General features: G+C 44.4%; 2 protein-coding genes across 2 annotated transcripts in view; one reads left to right on the top strand and one right to left on the bottom strand.

The window, feature by feature from the left end:
• Nucleotides 1–843: 843 nt before the first annotated feature.
• Nucleotides 844–21,046, top strand: part of LOC119401359 (uncharacterized) — a 127,964-nt gene continuing 107,761 nt past the window's right edge. Inside the window, exon 1 of the mRNA XM_037668085.2 lies at nucleotides 844–985. The gene's annotated coding sequence lies outside the window, so the exon portion shown is untranslated. The remainder of the gene's footprint in view (nucleotides 986–21,046) is intronic.
• The window catches only part of LOC119401358 (uncharacterized), a 55,031-nt gene continuing 39,210 nt past the window's right edge, over nucleotides 5,226–21,046 (bottom strand). The window contains exons 10-15 of the mRNA XM_037668084.1: nucleotides 20,708–20,757; nucleotides 19,588–19,696; nucleotides 10,789–10,929; nucleotides 10,295–10,445; nucleotides 8,476–8,601; nucleotides 5,226–5,405 (exon numbers count right to left, since the gene is read on the bottom strand). Of these exons, the coding sequence (XP_037524012.1) occupies nucleotides 5,379–5,405; nucleotides 8,476–8,601; nucleotides 10,295–10,445; nucleotides 10,789–10,929; nucleotides 19,588–19,696; nucleotides 20,708–20,757 (604 nt within the window). The 3' untranslated portion in view covers nucleotides 5,226–5,378. The remainder of the gene's footprint in view (nucleotides 5,406–8,475; nucleotides 8,602–10,294; nucleotides 10,446–10,788; nucleotides 10,930–19,587; nucleotides 19,697–20,707; nucleotides 20,758–21,046) is intronic.

Raw genomic sequence — 21,046 nt, forward strand, 5'->3', positions numbered from 1 at the left:
ACAAACGTACGCACGAACATACATAAAGTATGGTTGAACCCCCCCCCCCCCCCCCCGGAAAAAATTTCTGGCTACGCCCCTGCTCTGAACGCCTACATCTGCAAGAAGACAGTGCGTGCCGGTTCATGATGAAGCTTAGTTTTCGGGTTGAGCAGACATATTACGCCCGGCTTAAACAACTACGCTGTTAAATAAAAAGCGAAGAAAAAAAAGCGCGGGCAATCACTCGGCTCGGCGCCCGATTCAAGCACTGCTGCAAGTTTATTCTCGGTTAGTGGTGTCATCCCGGCAGTCCGTCGCACATATATCGCGCGTTTTCTTTCTTCCTTTCTGCTTCGCTGCTCCACCCACAGCACATCTGACGGCCAAAAAGGTTGAAGCCGCGGCGATAAACGGAGAAGATGCAAGGCAAGCGCGTCATTGGACCCGTACATGCTCAAATGTGGGCCGTCTCAAACCACGTGTCATCTGTTGTGTCGTCCGTGCACTCCAGAGCGTGGCGCTCCGGCTTCCTAAAACGTATTGAGCTCTGTACCTACACAGGGGACGTCAGCGCCAATGGCGTAGCCAGGGAGTGGCACACCGGGCACGTGCCCATCCCGAAATTTCTTTCTGCAATGGGACACAGAGCACGAAACGACACTCGATCACACTTGCCTATGCGGTACGTCCCCTATTCGGATTAAAGACGTGCCCCCACCGAAATAAATTTCTGCCTACGCCTGGTCAGCGCTAAAAGGTATCTTTATCTTATCTCGCACGCAGCCGACCGACACAGCGTCCCGTGGGCAACGCCGCGCGCATGCGCTGTTCCACAACAGGAACTCGCTTCGCACGCGTCGAGCACGGGCTGCTGCAGTTAGGCGACACCGCTCTCGTTGCAAGTTTCCGTAGCAGACATTTGACGATCTGCAAAACAAATAGCTGGACGAAGACACAAGCTTGGACGGCTTCAGGAAAGTCGGCGCTACTCCATGGTGACGCGGTAAGCAATGCTGCTCTACCCTCTAGAGCCTCGCAGTGAACGCCCTTCTCCCCCACTGTTGAGCCTACGGTGAGCCTTTCAGCGAACAAGGGCTAGCTGTCCTTTAGCTTAGCAGAGACCGCGCAGATTTATTAGTGAATGTGAACTCTGGTACACGAAAGAACGCCACTGAAAAACTGGCTATGCAGTGGTGAAGAGATAACATTAGGAATATTCCAGAAGTGTGGTTCGTCGGGCTAGTTGGTCAAACATTTGTAAATGGGGAAAACAGTGCGAAGGAGAATTAACACAAGCGAATGAACACGCAGGACGAGCGTTGACGAACATATGAAGGAAATTTTGTTGCTTGAGCGCAATATAAAGGAATATAGGCGCGAAAAAACGGCACGTGAAACTTCAAGCCTTCGTCACGACACAATGGGCAGAAGCTACCATTCGAAAAGATTACAGTTGTGTGATTCCAACACGCGAATGCATTAGGCACATGCGGGATAATTTAATTCTTCTTTGCTAATTAGCGTTAAGAATATGGTTCGCTTACGCAGGAGTCGCCCCTTGTTTGATAGCAAAAGCCTCTGCTATCACATGACTGTACACGCTGGTGTATCTGTGACCTTGCATTTTCTGAACTGAGGTGTGCACCCGCGCATGCTGCAGTGGATTGCCAAGCTGCTGCCTTGTTTTAGACGATGATCGTTGTGATGTTCGCCTATATAGTCGCAGATTCGTTCAAACAAACGACCCGTTTGTCCAACGTATGTCTTCTTGCAAGAGAGTGGAACCTCATAAACGACGTTGGCCGTGCATTCTACAAACGGTCCTGCGTGTTTAGTTGTACACAGCGGCTTCTTGGGCCCTTCCCCGTTGACGCGCCTACAAAGTCTTCCCAGGTTATTAGGGGCGCTCAAAAGTACTTCCACTCCAGATTTCTGGGCAATTTTCTTGATTTTGTACGAGATACCGTGAATGTACAGGGTCAACCACATCTAAGCTGAACACCTCATTAATATTCAAACCGGTAAAACTAGAACGTTTCTTATACTTCACGAGTGCAATGCCCGTTATAGAACGTCTAATCATGGTGTCGACAAACACAGTAATGATTTTCCGAATTATGTATTAAACAACAGCTTCAATGAGGTCTTGAATACTAATGAGGTGTTCAGCTTAAATGTGGACGACTCTGTATAGTATGACGCTCTTTCTGGAAGTTGCTTTCTGAGCGATTATTGTTCCTGGTCTCTCCGTGTAGCTGTGAGAGCAGCTTGTACCCCAGGCCATGCAGTAATTCCTCAGGGTAACCAGCTTTACGCAGTGTGGTCACTTGTTCCATGAAGTTGAAGTGCACCTTGCAGTGGCATGACCGGTTGAGGGCGTTCTTCAGAGCTGCGGTGGCAACAGCACGCTTGGCGAGTTTTGAGTGGCCTGATGTGAAAGTCTTTCCTGTGCGGGGTGAATAGCTCCAACAAACGTGGTCGTCAATGAGTGATAGGTTAATGATAAGTGGAGATCGCTGAGTGCTGGTGCCAAGCACGACACCTTTCTTTTACAGGAAAGATTTTTCCTCGAAGGTGACGAACGTTGACTGAAGATAACACATCAGTAGATCAATGAAATTATCGACACTGATGCCAATGGTGCTCTGGAAGGAAATGCTTCCCCTTGCGTCAGCAGCTTCCCTGACGACACCGCAGAACTGTTGGGGGGAAGAGAGTAGCTAGTACAGGTCTTTAAGATCGATTGACAATCTAACAAGGTGTTTCTCGACCTCGTCCTGGGGGAAGACGGACACCTCATTAGGCTTGCGAAGCAAGCAAGGATCATCGACAGTGAGCGTGTTTAGCGCCCTTTTTAGGAAAAGGTTGAGGGAGAGTTGCCAAATACACCCATTCGGAGATACCCTTAGAGGGCAACCTTCCTTGTGTGTTTTCGCGCTGAGTTCGGAAAATGCAAGGTCATAGGAAGATACACCGGCTGGTACAGTCGTCTGATAGCCGAGGCTCTTGTTATCAAACGAAGAGGCGACGCTAATTAGCAAAGAATATTTTAATTATCTCGCATGTGCGTAATGCATTCATGCGTTGGAATCGCACAACCGTAATCTTTTCGAATGATAGCTTCTGCCCATTGTGTCGTGACGAAGGCTTGAAGTTCCCGCCATGGTTGTCTAGTGGTTATGGCGCTCGACTGCTGACCCGAAGGTCGCGGGATCCAATCCCGGCCGCGGCGGCTGCATTTTCGATGGAGGCGAAAATGTTTGAGGCCCGTTTACCTAGATTTAGGTGCAAGTTAAAGAACGCTAGGTAGCCGAAATTTCCGGAGCCCTCGACTACGGCGTCTCTCATAATCATATCGTGGTTTTAGGACGTTAAACCCTAGTTTCACGTGCTGTTGTTTTCCCGCCAATTTTCCTTTATGTTGCGTTGAAGCAATAAGATCCCTCATTTGTTAGTCAGCGCTCGTCCTGTGTGCTCCTTCGCTTGTGTTACGTCTCCTTCGGGCTGTTTTCCTCACTTACAAACGTTAGGAAGTTCACAGGGGCACCTGCACTGAATGCATGGGCATTGGAAGACAAAAAAAATTTTTTTGTTCTTATAACGCTCAATATTTAAAACAAGTACCAGAACTGGGCAAGCTGGTGCGCTGTCTTTTTGCAAACAGCACATGAAATCTCGTGTTCCGTATTCAAACCTAAACAAAGAAGTTCAGGGGAAGATGGACGCTCAGGGAATATCGCTTGGAGCCAACGTTTCGACAAGTGGACTTGTCTACGTCATGGCCTTGACTGCCTGGACGGCAAGGTAGCAATTTCTACACTTGTCAAATCGCGGTGGTCTAGTGGTTATGGCGCTCGACTGCTGACCCGAAGGTCGCGGGATCGAATCCCGGCCGCGGCGGCTGCATTTTCGACGGAGGCGAAAATGTTTGAGGCCCGTGTACTTAGATTTAGGTGCACGTTAAAGAACCCCAAGTGGTCGAAATTTCCGGAGCCCTCCACTACGGCGTCTCTCATAATCATATGGTGGCTTTGGGACGTTAAACCCCAGATATTATTTATTATTACACTTGTCAAAACGTTTTAGATGCGAAGCGGCTTCTGGCGGAGTTCAATCCGGTGGTGTGCGGCGTGACCACCTTTACTGCGCATGCGCAAACACTCTCCCCGCACCTCCTCTCCATTCCCCCTCCTCGTTTAGATAAAATGCTCGCGTTAGGTGGTACACACGCTCAGTCACTGCGCCGGTGTCATGAGCTCCAACGTCAACGTCGGCGCCAGTTGCAGTAATACCAGAGGACACCTATGGTATTACCTTAACGCCTGCCGAGATCGTGGAGCAGCGGAAGGCTCGGCGCGCCGAAGGGCAACGTAAACGTCGGCAAGCGGGCTCCGGGCTATAGGGAAGCCCAGCGCAAACGGCAACGTCGGCGGGAAACTGCTACGGATGAAACGCAAGCTCGACATGCCGAAACGCTGCTTCGAATCGCCTCATGGTCCCCTTTAGCGGGAGATGATGTAATTTTTTTTCTCCATTGATATTTTCCTGTTAAACAATTTTTCATCCCTTTCAAACCTTTCATCTTGCAAAATAAATGCCATCTGCATTCACATGACACCATCGATGCAGTACCTATAGGTACCATCGTGAACGTCAATTCGTGAACACATCGGAATCGGATGTATTATAACTAAAGCTATAGAATACATATATAAACTCTGCCTTAAGTCATTTATATTTCACAAATAGTGACACTAAACTACAGCGTAAATTTCAGTAGGCGATATGTATCAGTCGAATGTGCTGAAAGGGTTCGAATGACTCGGGAAAGAAATATTTGCAGGTATTTCTGCGAAGGGGCGCTCTTTCTGCAGAGTCGAAATGTCTATTCGGAATACCGTACGCGCTGTCTGAATTTTGGCATAGCCGCGGGCATCTTGTCTTCTTGCCTTGCTGTAAACGCGCCCTGCATATATCTGCAGCTACGAAAATCGAGCGAACACTTTCATATGGGTCCATTAAAGAGGAACGGACATGTGCTGAACATTTGGACAATTTCTGGCTGGTACCCTGGAGGCTTAGCGCGCTTTAGCAGTTGACATGTTGATTGAAAACTACGGCACCATTCGACTTTGTGAATGCGGACGACCAGCGATGCTGTCACGCAGCCAGATAAATGCATCGTATTAAAAAAAAAAGCACGTATCCAGAAAGATTAAACACACTTCACTAGCTACTTAAACAAAGAAGCATTTATTGAACATTTTGGAGGTGTCTCGAAGTACGTACATCGCAATATGCTGATTCATAAATGCGGCAGGGTATCGGCGTGCGAAGTAAACGGAAAAGTGCTTCAGCTTGAAGCGCTCGTTCTCCAAGTAAAATCGACCTTGCGGTCATACGCAGATGGTATTTTTGCAGACCTGGTACAAGATAAACAAATATCGTTAAGTTGCTCACGCTTTCTTTCGGGACCAAATAAGCACTGTACATGCAAAAGCAACGTTCACATCATTGTATTTATAGTTTCAGCATGAAGATCACAAATGGCGAATCAGGAATAAATAAAATTCTAAGAGGTCTCATTCAGTATCGTTAAAAAGACTTGAAGGCGAAACCCTCAGCGCCGATCCATCCAAGATTGACAGTACACACATTTCACTTTGTATTTTATTTATGTCTCGTCTTTTGCTCTATACGCATTGCTACACTTTCCATTATCCCGTCACACCATAGGGCCGTCTGCATACGCCGGCGCCACCGCCTCTGGGAATGTTTTCCATGGCGCACACCGCGCCGCTGACTGAGTGTGCCGTGACGACGGACGTCGGATTTTCTGCCTTATGAGCCATAGAAGGCCCAGACGCACAGAGCTCTTCAGAGAGCACGAAATGTCGTTGTACAGCCGGTAATGTCTGGCTCACCAAGCGAAGTATATAGACTATTGCGAATATGCCAGAGTGCTAATTATACTATGCCTATACTTTGCCCACAGGGATGAAATTATTGCACTTACAGAAAGCTTGTGTTTATTTGGTACAGATTGATTTATTGAAATGTTTGTAACTTATTCAAAAATATTCGTATTAACTAAATGCAGCTGTTCCATTCGAAGGCCGAGTAGCCGAATCAAAACGAAACAAATGAATGAATGAGAATGGGAGACTATTCGATTCCATATTAGAATTTTTCGGATATTCACACTCCTCTGCTGAATGGTACGACACGATCCCTCTTTCTTCAAGGCCACAAGTGTACGCCCCGAATTTCATTATTTAAGCTACTAAATTACAAGTAAGCATTGGCAGCGCTGAGAAGCGCTGTGTTACACGGCCGCTGGATGGAAACGCACACTTCCATCCAGTGGGCGTATGCGAAAATGAGCGAGTATGTTCTCGCTGCACTGAAACCCATTCTGCGGACACTTGTATAGTCAATGTTCTCAAGTGTTTGAATTGTAATGGACCTCACGAAGCTTCCTCAAAACAGTGCCCAAAAATGAAAAGAGAAATCGATGTATTGAAACAAATGGCAAGGAACCATACATCGCATCGCGAGGCTGCCGAAACAGTCAGAAAGCGGCGAAATCGGCGCCGACGTGCATCCAAGAAAACCAATGCTTGTGCATCTGCAGCGCCCCTTGAACGCCCTGCTTCACCAACTCCCTTGTCATCCGGACCCTTCGCGGCCGGCACGAAACGAACTGCAGTAAAACGCGCAGTTCCTGGAGATTCCACTTGGCCTCCATTGCCGAAGCCACAGTCACAGAGATCGTCGACGGCCGGTGCAAAGCAGAACAGCAAGGAAGGCATGGACACAACTGATGCAGCTTGGCCTACGTTGCCGAAGTCGCAGCGACATGCAGATTCACACTGCACATCGGCAACAGTGCGCACTGATTCTCCGACTGACCAGTTGCCTGAAGAAGACAAACCAACCATCATCGTGCTTCATTGTTGGACACACTTCGCGTGTTCGTCGGCAAGCTGAAATCCCCCTACGCTCAGACCGTACAACAAGTACTGGATGTTCTGTGTCCAGTACTTGCAAGCCTTCAGTAGGCACCATGACACGACTGTCTAAATCGGAACGTATATGCCTGAGATCCTGAGTCCAGTACCATGGAACGCAGCTGTGTTCTTTAAGCTCGCGTAGATAGTTTTTTTTTTTTGTATGCTCCCTTCTTTCTCTCCCTTAATCCCCTTCCCCCAGCGTAGGATAGCAAACCGGACGCGCGTCTGGTTAATCTTCCTGCCTTTCCTTCCTCTTTCTTCTCCTTCTCTCCATCCAGTGGCCGTGGTTATACTGCGACTCCTTCAAAAAATCTACGCGCCTTAGAAGTAATGGTGGGTAGCTCGCTAAAACAACGGTTATATTTTAGTTCACTTAGCAGCACGTTTGCTTCCGTCACACCATATATTGTTTCATAAATACGTACACGGAACAAGGTCATTACCAATAACGTTGCAAGTCTCTGCATCCACGTCAAAAAGATTACACAATCATCTTTCCTTCACGCGCATCTACGGCAAAACAGACATCTTCAACCCGTCTGCCCTATACCGCGCGTCATCCGCATGTGGAACGACTTTCCCGACAACATGGTAGCTGAACGCAATAGAGAGAAATGTCGACACGACCTCAACACGCATTTCCAGAATTTGTTTGCTTTATTCACATCTAATTTGGTTTTTATGCAACATGTTTCATTTTACTAGTGATTTTTAATACGTCTGAATACTAACTTGCACTTCATTTTCAATGCATAATCTTAAGCAATGTTTTCGGTTTTCATGACTTGTATAACTCTGTGCCTTTTTGATGAAAGAATCCGTAAACAGGGGGCGGGTGCTCGAGCCGACGTTTCGACGAGTGGACTTGTCTTCTTCAAGGCTGGAACTATGCCTTTTTAGAATTTGTATGTACTTTTTGTAGCCTCTTGTTGTGTAGTCATTATCTCGCATGTTTCGTCTTCTGTATTTAGTTTCCATCGTATTTTCGTTATCGTTGTAACTGACCTACATTGTATAATTATCGAGAATTTTTCCTTATTTTATTATTGCTCGTGTAAATTTAATCGTGTATAAGCCATGTGCATAATGTTGCAATGCTATCCTTACGCAAAGCCCTGTTGGGCCTGTATGGTACTTTAAATAAATAAATAAATAAATAAATAAATAAATAAATAAATAAATAAATAAATAAATAAATAAATAAATAAATAAATAAATAAATAAATAAATAAATAAATAAATAAATAAATAAATAAATAAATAAACCTGCACGCACATGGAATGTAGCACTGATAAACCTGGCATGTTTCCATCAATAAGTAGGAAGAATATAATTTTCGCTGCTTGAGTGATAATGATCGTTTCGATACAAGAAACACGAGATGTTCTTTGGGAACTTGTTTCGTGTCACGCAGGGCATTTGATATGAACGACAAGAACGACGGTTTCATATTGAAGAGAAAGTGAAGCGATGTTTTACCTTGCGTCGATCGTGCTGGTCGCAGCGCGTGCCGTCTGGTGCTAGCGTCGTCAGAAACCTCAGCTTATTGGTTTTTTTCTCCACTACCAGACAAGGAATTTTGCACTTCTTGAGGAATGCAAAAAACTGCGGAGAAAAAAAGTCGAAACGAATAAAGATAGAGCCTAGAGGACCTTTTTGCCAATTCTGGAGAGAAACAAAGCTCACGCGGCCCTTCACTCGAAAGGCGAAAACCGTTATCACCATCGTTATAAGCATCAGAAAGGTCACGTCAGTTTTTGTAGCGCACGCCGCGTTTTCAAGGCCAGTGTGCCAGTGTCTTCGTCGCTGTCACTGCTACTGCTGATGAATTACAGTTCAGCTGTTCGTAATGGGTTCAGCTTTCAAACACCCACTCGTTGCACAGTTCACATGGTTTAACGCCTGGTGAAATTCTACGCTCCTGCCACACAATAGAGAGTTTTAGTGCCGGGGCCCCAAAGCGGCATGCGTACGTAAGCCCTTGCGTTCTTTTGTATTCTCCGTGGATGCGGCTGGGAGTGCAAAGGAACGCAAGAGCGTGCGTACGCAGGTGGCTTGGGGTCCCCGGCACAAAACTCTCTATTATTACATCTGTTAACGTATCTCCTTGCCCGGCATGATGGCTGTATCTAGCAAGGGTCTCAAACGCGCGGCCCGCACATGGCTGCCTTCGTCCCATATTTTTCGTGAGTCACCCTATGCAGTCATCACGAGTCGACACACATCCCTGGAACAAGTATTCTATCCTTCGGGATCGGTGTTTAGATTTCAGCCATTCTGGAGATCGCTACCAATGTTTTCTCGAGTCCTGATGCCCAATGCCCATCAGAAATGACCAATAAATGAAATTGGAAATGACCGTCTTATACGACTCCTGGTATATAGGATCTGTTTCCAAAGTGGGTTTCGAGCATTGGCGTGGCTCTTTTGTATACCACTTGACTGCCACGCTGAATACCAGAGCTCGATTCCGATTCGAATCGTGACTTTCGTCTGATTTTCATTAAGGTCACGTGGTTTTTGTTTGTACCGCACGCCAAATTTTCCAAGGCCAATTTCTGTTGAGGCACTTAGGGCTATCGTATTAAAAAGATTAGGCACGACAAATGACATACCTTGAAGTACCCTAAGGAGAGTATATAGGGCTGCAAAAAACGTTTGCCTTCATGGAACTTTTAACTGGCTTGGTGAAAAGCCTGATTGCAATAAAAATAATGACGAATGGTCGAACGCGCAGTAGAAGTGTTGAAGGGAAGGTTTTCTTGCGTTTTGTCGGAACCGTGTTTCTGTTCAGAGACAAACGCAAATCAAACGGCTAAGTTGGACAAGTTTGGGAAAAACCTTCTCGGCGTAAACAATTAAGTCGGGCTCGAAATCATCGTAAGCATCGTGCTCGTAGAAACAAGACTTGAGCCCGCTTACACGCGCTCGTCTGCTTGCACGTTGTTTCCATCGTGAAAACCAGCTCGTTTTGCGCATTTTATATAATTTATCTCGTTTAGTTTATCTGGCTTTCTGAGCTACGTTTCTGCATTATTGAAGAAACTAAGAACGCACGGAAAACACGGACGACAAGAAGACACACATATGCACACACGTAGGCGCTACTTCCAACAAAATTTATTCTTGTGATCCACTGCTACTTATAGCACACAATCAGCCCATATCGATGCATGTGTGTGTCTTTTTATCGTCCGTGTTTTCCGTGTGCTCTTAGTTTTTTCAAGATGGAATACCAACGTGCCCAAACTGCCGCATTTATGCATTACAGTGGAGAGAGGGACATAAGTTTTCTCACCTCAAGAAAGTAAGCAGCTGCAAATCCTGAGTAGAACATTTTGCAATACGCATCGCCGCTCATCGCGTGCCCTGGAAGTTTTAATGCCTTGTTGGGGAAGGACACGATCTGACAGTTCTGTTTGCTTTTCAAGCAGGCAGATGTATTTAATCTGTTGAAACAAGGAAAGACGATGGGAAATTAACCGAGTAAGAACAGAGAGAGTAAGGTTTAGTGATTGAGTAATACCATATATAGGCCTCGGAATCAATGAATATTCTTTTTTTTGCGAGAAATAATGCAGTGTTATTTTGCAGTCATAGATATATCAACTTTGTCAGTACACAAAGATAAACACATCAGCGCTATTGTTTTTCTCTACGTCAGTTGTCTTACGTTCTTAATTTATATAGGCAATGAAGTGCCGACAAGCCCAGGCAGGAGCTTTCGTCAGTACTTTGCCGGTGCAGATGTTTTTGAAGAATGCCATATCTTAATTATGTCAAAGGGCTTACTTCAAGAAATGAGCGATGGCGTTCTTGCTGCAATCTGAAAAAGTAAAGGCACGCTTTCCACGTGCGTATTTGCTCATCAGATATCCCTCCTCCGTTTTGCATTGACCCCAAACGCCTGGGCTGTCGTCAGGGGAACCTAATCTGCAAGAGAAGACACCTCGAGTCAGCTTTTGTCTTCGTAACTATTATAACTGCCCAAAAGACACTCTTTCAATACTTAGTGTATGCTACTGTGCGCTTACGAATTGCAATCATCGTAATTGACATTTTCTTGATGACTCCTGCAAGACATCCACATGTCAAATGTTGACAAATTCTCTCTGTTTCAATGTTAATGCAGTAAATCCGGGGGCTGTCATGTGGGCATCGCCTTCAATAATGGCAGGTAAAACAGAAAGTTAAAGAAAGCTATCTTGTATACGGACAGTATTATACACATTTCAACACGGCGTTTTTCACTTCTGTAGATGGCAGCATATATATATTCTTAAAATCATATTTTCGTGTATCTTATATCTGTGCTCGCCTACAATATAGCCTGCGCTATTCATCCTTCTTGGCATTCAAAATACTCAGTCCGATTCACGTGTTTTCTAAATTATGCGCCAGTAACTGTCACCTTTTATTACGTGCGAAAAACTTGTGACAGAATTTCAACTCTTAAAATATGCGTGAGTACTCCCTTAAGTTGGTCATCTGCATAGATCGGCAAAAAGAATTGGAGCTCACTCAGACTCACTCAAGAAATATATTTTGCTCTGAGGGCTCACTCGGACTCAAACACACCAACATACGTACTGCTCAGCTGGGCTCACTCGGACTCAGGCTCGCTACACTTTTCAACTGGACTCACTCGGACTCAAACACACCAACATACTGCTCAGCCGGACTCACTCAGACTCATCCCTTGAACTGAGTCTGGGTGAGCCTGAGTGAGTCGACTCGTGAGTCCGTTAGCGTAAAATTAGCTCTTTCGATCATGGTGTCAATGCTCTTTGACGCCAATATCTCACATAATCAGGGCTCTACAATACGTTTTTTCATCTTGTACCTTCAAGTACGAGTTATCAGTGCTTTCAATCCAGTGAGAACATTTTTATTGAAAGAGGTGCCTCACACAAGATAGTATTATCAAGAACTTCCCGTGAAAGAGTTTGCGGGGGGAGGTCATGGAACCGCTGCCCCTAACTGACGCATCTGATCAATATATATATTGAGGTGGCGCATGAACGCTAGTGCGTTGGGATATGTGTGAATAGACTTGAGTATAAACGTAAGCCAATATAAGGCTGATAGTAATGTTGAACATGAGTAAATAGGACCATAGGTCGGCAACATAGGGTGAAGCTCATTCAGACTTACTCAAGAAACATATTTGCCGTTCAGGGCTCACTCGGACTCAGACTCACCAATATTTTCCCAATCGGGCTCACTCGGACTCAGAGTCACTAAAATTTTACAGCGAAAGCTGTTATGAGATCATTTCAACGGCCGTTTTTGGTGCCGTAGTTGTCCGCCGCCGCCGCCGCCGCCGCCGGTGTCCGTAACCACTATCGCTCGAAATAAGAAAAAAAAAAACGAAATAAGAAAAAATTTCCAGAATGGAACGGGGTTCGAACCTGGGCCCTCTGCGTGGGAGCCCAGTGTTGCAAAAAAAAAAAAAAAAACACCTCTGAGCCATGCCGGTGCTTGGAAATGCCTTGCAAAAAGACGCTATACAGGCTTCATGTCCAGAAGGAACCACATTAACATATGTAATTTAGTGTGGTAGAAGATTGAAATAACAACCACGCACCACACAACGCGAATTCTGTAACCAGGCGTCACACAATGCGAATTGCGCAACGAGTGGGCTGTTGGATGCCTCCAACCCACTACAAGGGGCTCTGCAATAATTCTTCATTGTCATCAGGCACAACACCAACAAAGTTCGCATAATGCTTTACATGTTTTTAGCGGGTACCATGGACGGCTCTTCGTTGAATGACGAAAAATGGCATAGTGGCTGCTTCCCTACTTCAGAGAAATTATGATTTGTAGCATAGTGGGTTCCTCGCAAGTGCACTTGCATTGGTTGCCAAGGAAGCCCATGAGCCCATCATCCATATCCTCAGGGTCTCAATAAAGTTTTTCCCCCTCTGTCTGTCTCTCTTTCTCAATGTATGTTACATTGCATGGTGGGAGCGACCGGGCGTCACACAATGCGAATTACGTAACTGGTGAGCCGTTTAAAGCTTCCAACCCATTATAAAGGGCTGAGCCACAATTCTTCGTCGTCATCAGTCGTCACGTAAACAAAGTGCACATAATGCCTTACATGTGTGTAGCTGGAACCTCGCTTCTGCGCACAATGACGAATAATGGCGTTGTAGGTGCTTCCCAATTTCACAAATATTGTGATTTATGGCGTAGTGGGTACATTGCTAGTGTGCTTGTATTAGTAGCCCCAAGAGAGTTTACAAAGGGCTCTAGAAATGCCGCTCTTCCGGCTTTCGCTGTGACTGTGCTGCGCTTTCCGCGCAGGCCTGGCATTTTTTTCTTTTTTCTCCGCCGATCTCACTCGGACTCAAACTCACAAAAATTTACTACCCGGAGTCGCTAAGACTCAGACTCACGGCGCGATCTGAGTCTGAGTGAACCTGAGTGACTCAACTCATGAGTGAGTTTCCCCGCCACGGTGGTTTACTGGTTATGGCACTAGACTGCTGACTCGAAGGTCGCGCGATCGAATCCCGGCCGCGGCGGCGGCGGCATTTTCGATCGTGGCGAAAATGTTTGAGGCCCGTGTACTTATATTTAGGTGCACGTTAAAGAACACCAGGTGGTCGAAATTTCCAGAGCCCTCCACTACGGCGTCCCTCATAATCATATCGTGGTTTTGGGACGAACCCCCAGATATTTATTTATTTATTTATTTATTTATTTATTTAAATACTCTCAATGCCATTTGCGGCGTTACAGAAAGGAGTGGTTACAAGTTAGAGATGGCAGTCTTGAATGATGCATGATCAGGGTTGCTGGCGATGGAGGCAGGAAGGTGGTTCCATTCGGATGAAGTCTTCGGCACGTAGGAGTGGAAGTATATGTTGGTATGGCAGAATGGCACATGGACTTTGAAGTTATGGTCGATGCGAGATGAAACGTAAGAAGGTGGCGAGAACAATGTGCGTTTTATTTCAGGATTCATGAAAAAAGTTTTGTGGAAGAGACATAGGCGGGCCTGCTTCCTCCTGTTAGAAAGGGTAGGAAGGTCTAGAGAAGTTTTAATTGATGAGATGCTAGCAGTACGGGAGTAATTAGCGACAATGAAGCGAGCTGAGCGATTTTGGATGGCTTCTAGTGCATTGACAAGTAAACAAGAATGAGGATACCAGATTGATGAGGCGTACTCGAGTTTAGATCTGACTAGTGTTTTGTAAAGGAGAAGTTTTAATGAAACAGGTGCTAATGAAAAGTTAAGGCGCAAGAAGCCGAGAGTGCGGTTAGCATTGTTAATCACATAACTGATATGATTATTCCATGTTAAATTGTTATCTATGTGAACACCTAGATGTTTGTAAGTATTGACAGATGACAACTGAAAATTAGAAATTGAATAAACAGGGCTAGTGCAGTCAGTACTTCCTCGAGAGATCCTCATTATTTTACATTTGTTAATATTGAGTTTCATTGACCAGAGGGAGCACCAAGATGTAATAATAATAATAATAATAATAATAATAATAATAATAATAATAATAATAATAATAATAATAATAATAATAATAATAATAATAATAATAATAATAATAATAATAATAATAATAATAATAATAATAATCAATCAATCAATCATTTATTTAACGTGCCCAGGAACAACCGTGAGGTCTTTGTGCAGGCGCACGCAAAAATAAAATCAATAAAAATAAACAATACAATACAGACAGTCTTCAGAAATAAAAAGAGCAAAAACACGTAGACAAAGAGAAATGAACACTAAAGGCGAGGAGTAAAATAAGACAATATGAGAAATATTGAAGGGGAATAAAAAATTAGATTGCACACATACAACTATGCGGAAAGACGGAGAAGGGAAGACTTTGTACACTGTGCCATACTATGTCAAAACAGTGCAAAGCTCGGATAAAAACAGTGATTGTGGACTATGAAAAACGTCAAGATCAAGAAAATTAATATTATAAAGACTTTGTATTCTGTGAACGGTAGAGTGTTGGAAGAAGCAGGCGGGTACATGAAACGGTCTGTTCTCTCTGGTTAACTTACGCGGAATTCGAAAATTAACACAATTGAGAAGTACAGGGCAGGATATGAAACCGTGGACTAGCTTGTAGAGAAATAAGAGATCAGAACGATTTCGTCGGCAGTGAAGTGATGGCAGTGATAATGACTCAGCAGTATTTGAACGAGATCCAGAGTCATTTTTAGCAAAGCGATGGTTATATATGCTGAGGAATTTTTTCTGGACTCGTTCAATGGTGTTACCGCTGGATTGAGCAATGCCATTCCATATCACGGACGCATACTCAAGTTGCGGAAGACATATTGCCGTGTACAATTTGTGTAGGGCCATGGGAGACCTGAATTCTCGAGATATTCTACAAACACATCCGAGAGAACGAAGGCCCCGCATAGCAGCACGCTTAACGTGAGAAGAAAAGTTTAACGCGCTGTCAACAACAACACCAAGATCACTGATTTCATAAACCTTGCATAACGGCACAGAATTGACAAAGTATTGAAATGACACGCTAGATGTTTTGCGAGTGATAGACATGAATTTTGTCTTTGCGGTATTTAGAGAAAGGTTATTGCCGTTGCACCATTCGGAAAAAGAACACAAATCTGACTGCAACAAGCGACAGTCGTTAACTGAATGAATTTCCTTAAATATCTTGATGTCATCGGCATACAAGAGGAAAGAAGAATTACGAATGGCAAAAGAAACATCATTAACGTAAATTAAAAATAGGAGTGGGCCTAATACCGACCCTTGAGGGACCCCACTAGTCACTTTATACAAAGAAGAGGTTTGGCCATTTACGGCAACATAACAAGATCTATTGAGCAGATAGCTGTGCAAGAGATTCACAATCGACAAGTCAACGTCAAAGTTCGCCAGTTTAACCATAATCAGTGTGTGGCTGACTACGTCAAAAGCCTTGCTCAGGTCACAGTAGATTACGTCAACCTGTCCTCTCTGAGAAATAGGTGTGGAGATCTGCGTCATGAAACTAGCAAGATTTGTGGTAGTTGAGCGGCCAGCAGAAAACCATGTTGATTTGGAATCAGTGAGTTTTTCACACTAAAAGACAATATTTTGTGAAGAGCCAGTTCGAAGATCTTTGATGTGGCACATAGTAGAGAAATCGGGCGATAATTAGAAACATCTGTCTTAGAGCCCGACTTAAATACTGGGAAAACACGAGCAGTTTTCCACATGCTAGGAAATGTGGAAGTGTCCAGGCAGTTATTAAATATCGTAGTCAGTACTGGGACAAATATAGTACCATATGCTTTTAGTATGGCGGAGGGGATGCCATCTGGGCCACATGATAAGGATGGTTTTAAGCGCTTAATGCATTCGCTGATAAGATTTTCATCCAGCGACAAAGCACTGGATGAGCTAACTGCCTTGGGCTGTTGTCTAATATCAGTGCTGGAGTCTGAGGCCTTATAAACGGATGAGAAATGTGTGGCAAAACAGTCAGCGACGGCATGCACTTCTACCCCATTTGAGTCTAGTAGTCTGAAGGACTCTCCGCTTTTGCTAGACCGTTTACGCACATACTTCCAAAACTCAGCCGGCCTGTCAGAGGCGCTTTTTTCTAAGAATTGAATGTACGAACTATGATCCCGTTTATATAGGCGTTTAGAGAGAGTTCGAAAAAAGCTGAACACTTCCTTCCACTCGCTGGATGGAGAACATTTAGATTTCCTGTGTGCGTGATCTTTATGCTTCAGTGCACTGATAAGTTCAGATGAGAACCAGTGGGGATATTTACGTTGTTTAGGTGTATACTGGGGAATAAAATTAAGCATGCTGCTCAGTACAAGCTCCGTAAACCGATCAACCTGGTCATCAACATTAGGTTTGTCAGTAACCTGTGACCACTCAACGGTGGACAAGTGATGATAGAGGCCCGTGTAATCACCTCGCTTGAACGCAAATCTTGGAGATTTGTTTACGTAACTGCTGTAGCTCGTTGTTTCGGCTGATGCAGATAATCTTACGTTAAGTGGTGGGTGGAATTTGTCCGGACGTACAAGAGAGATGTTGGAGCAGGAAACTTCAAGGGGTTGATCGTTTGACACACACAGGTCTAAGACGTTGCCACTGGAATTGACGGCTGAATTATGTTGCACTAGGGAATTAAACGCCAGAAAGTCCAAGAGCAGGCTGCACTTTTTCTCTGTGAAATGATTGTAATGAGAAAAGGTAAGCGTGCTCCAGTCAATTCCAGGTGCATTGAAATCCCCAAGAACAATAATTCTGTGCCCACTATGAGAAGATATCACAAGTTCAATAGAAGACATGACATCGTGAAACGAGGCAGAGGAAATGCTGGGCGGTAAATAGAAGCATCCAATCAACAATTTTTCACGGCGCTCAAGGTTGATTTCTAGCCAGATCGATTCTTCGATAGTTTCTAGGTCTTTCTGTCTAACGGATATCAGTGAATTGTCAATGGCAATCAGCACGCCACCGCCTTTCTGTTTGGTTTCACTGAAATCTCGGTCACGGCGGAAGGTGGTGTAAGTCGGGGGAAAAAAGTCCGATGAGAGAATTTCAGTGCCGAGCCAGGTTTCAGAAATAGCGATAATAGGAAAACAAGACGAAAGAACATTAGAGAAAAACTCCAGTGTCTTGGTACGCAGACCCCGAGCATTTTGGTAGAATATGTCTACGTTACACGGCACTTTCGTTTCCAGTCACTTGCTCAGAGGGATGAAGCATGTCATCCCTCTGTCATATTATTATTATTTTGATTATTACTACTATTATTGTCATGAGTGAGTTTGCTAACCTATGGTCATCTGACGCTGCATCAAATTCGAAGAGGATTGCTTCGCACCCCAGCGTGGCCTCCGCTATTGGCTCCGGCAACGTGCCGCAGCTGATCGCGGGGGTCACGACCCGGCATGCGCTTGTGCACTGGCGTGTGTCTGCTGCACATAACCCGACGAAGTGACAACAGATATGCCACATCTGTCGAGGCATCAATGCATTGAGGCTCGCGAATCGAAAACTTGATAATTTGAGACAAGCTAGCGAGTTTGAGATGATTTGCACAGTGTGTGCAAGATTTAGGGATTCTTGAAGGGTCGGCATAAACACTCCATCCCCAGGATTTGGGGAAATCTGCACGTGGCGCCATCTCTCGGCGGCAGGAAGGGCGTCCTGCCGTAACTGAATGGGAAATAGGCGAAAAAAATCATATCTCTTCAAAAAAGCTAGTTATCAAAAACGACTCGGGATTCTATACAGCAGATACCTACTGGAACATTATGGTAAAATAGCAGTATCGCATTACAAAGCGTGTGGCTTCCCAGGACAATTGAACACCGCCCAAGAAACACATGGGGCCCCATTGTAAAAATTTAAACACTCTGGGAAGTCACGCGGTTTGTAGTGCCACACTGTAATTTTAACAGAATGTTCAAATAAGTCTCTGCTGTATAGAACCGGGTGTCGTTTTTGATAACTAGCTTTTTTCGACAGATATGATTTTTTTAGCCTACTTCCCATTCAGTTGCGGTAGGCCACCGCTCTCGCCGACTAGAGCTGGCGCTACGTGCATGTGTCCCCAACACCTGGTCACGATCACGTTTCATACAGCTTTCCCGAAGCTGGACAATATAGGCGTACGCAGGGGGTGGCGGCGTACCTTACTCAGTCTTTCACGTCATCTTTTAATGCGCAGGGTTATGGCTACGCATGTTATTTTTTTACGATAATGGCGACCTAGGAGCCCTGATATATTGCGTTCAGAAGAACTGTTTACTTCCCACCTTTACCTCCGGGGACCAATGACAGGCTGCTGTGAAAAATACGTCATCGCTTTATTTAGATTTTCGTTTTTGCATCCATTGCGGATCTCGTTTTTTTCTCTGGACTCTCGACCAATGGGGGTCGTGGTTGTGGGGGGGGGGGGGGGAGTTGCGGCAAAACTTGCCCCAGCGTGGCAAGTTTCCTTAATGTTTCCTTTCCTTAATGGAGAACCCTGCGCACGCCTATGCTGAACAATGTTTAAAATATGTTACTTATTTGTACGAACATGTGGAAGAGCATTAAGATATTCTATTTAGTAAAAGTGTTACTGAACAATACTAAGGGTGATATGTAGTAACAATGGCGAGAAGCGCGACCGCGGGGCAAGTGTCGACGATCAAGCACGTTTGTTACGCACACACACATAAGGGTTACTAAGCAGAGCGCTTTTAGCAAATACGCACCACTTCCTGGAGCTTGCTTGAAACTAGATTAAACGTGCAGTGCATTATATTATAGCTGGTCGTTTTGTGCGACTATTAGTCATCTAACGCTGCGATAGTTGTTCCACTTGTACTCTGCATGTGAGCTGAATTGGAGACATGCCGCCACTGACTGTTAGGCGAGCATATCTTTTAGCAGTGGAACAACTACCGCGAAATACAGAAACCCGCAAGTTGCAGCGCAAGCATAAATACAGAGTCTATGGGGCGTTACTCTGAGCTGTTGTCTTGAGAGACATCTTTTTTTTTTCATAAAGGAAACTGGAAAATTTTGACCCTGTCATATAGACCCTTGAGCGCACTCACAGGTGTCCAATTTCGTGAGCGGCAGTGTTCACTCCCGAAAACTTGCCAGGCTTGTCCTCGCCAACTGCTGCCTTGTTATCGGTACACGCTTTAGCGCTGCCTGCCGTTCCTGCAAACAAATCTTCACGTCAACCTCCGCATTTTTTTTTTGCACTCACGAAGCGTCAGATTTAAAAAAAAAAAGGACACAACGATGCGAGTGCCACAGCTGATCAATCTTATTCAGCTGCCGCGTGCTATCACTGTGCCATCTAATATGCTCATATAACCATGATTACAAGGGTTCACCCCAGTGGAGTCATGAAATTCGCTTATAACTCCGTTTTATTGCGAGGGAATCTTCATTAGCGCTTCTATAATCTTACTTACTTTAAAATTCTGCAAAGTATAAGACAAGCGCAATAGAATGTAAAGACTTCCCTAATGGAATAAGACAAGGACAAGTTCACATTTTAAAAAGCCGATTCCAGCGACATACCTTAATCGGCATTTCATCAGTTCGTAATGCAATATTAATCTGATGCTAATAACGTTATCGCATAGCTAGATTCCCTGTCAAGGTTCCCCTAAATCACACTTACGCTAGTTTCACGGGACAAAGAAACCAGAAAAAAAGCGCTTGCTGTAAAATCATCGGATATAATTCATAATAATAAATATAAGTTCCGTAAAATAACAATAAACAGCGAACCAATAAACTTAATTCGTTGATTCGCCAATTTTCTTCGATCTCTAGTGCAAGCAATATCCGTCGGCTTGACCAATCGAGTCCAAGGATTACTACACAGGTAAATAGAAATCTATATTGTATGAAAAAATCAAAGCACCCCGTTTATTGAAAATCGGAATGCCATATGTAGAAAGAAACCCTCATAACTCACATTGCGTGCCGTGAAATAATTAGTTATCAGCCTATTTCGTTAATTAGCAGGTTACTATTTCGATTTCTAGTGCAAATAATATCCGCCGCCTTTAGCAATAGAGTCCAAGGATTGCTAATATGCTATCTCTCACAGGCAAATAAAAATTCTATATTGTCTGGAGAACTAGAAGCCCCCCCCCCCCATATTAAAAATCAAAATCGCCAGATATATATATATAAAACTTGAACTATTCATACCCAGTATGTATGAGCTCTTGCCTCCGGTAATGAGGGTAATCATTTCTCGCCTGAAAGTAATGAGCAAAATTATTGGAACCCGTGAACTTCGAGAAAGTCACATACTCGTATCAATAAATTGAAAAACACGAGAAAGCTATGATGAGCGACGCGTGAAGAAGAGAACCCATACATACGTACACTGCGTGGGCTCCCTTGTGGTGCCCTTTATGAAACAAACCTTAGAGTCTGTTCTTGTGAACATAATTAAATACAGGAATCTGTATTTTTTATAACTAGATAGATAAGGTTTCTACATGGGCAGGTTTTAAAGGGCCGTTTAATTTATTAAACAAGAAG

This window comes from Rhipicephalus sanguineus, chromosome 8 (genome assembly GCF_013339695.2).
Source record: "Rhipicephalus sanguineus isolate Rsan-2018 chromosome 8, BIME_Rsan_1.4, whole genome shotgun sequence".
NCBI classification, from domain to species: domain Eukaryota; kingdom Metazoa; phylum Arthropoda; class Arachnida; order Ixodida; family Ixodidae; genus Rhipicephalus; species Rhipicephalus sanguineus.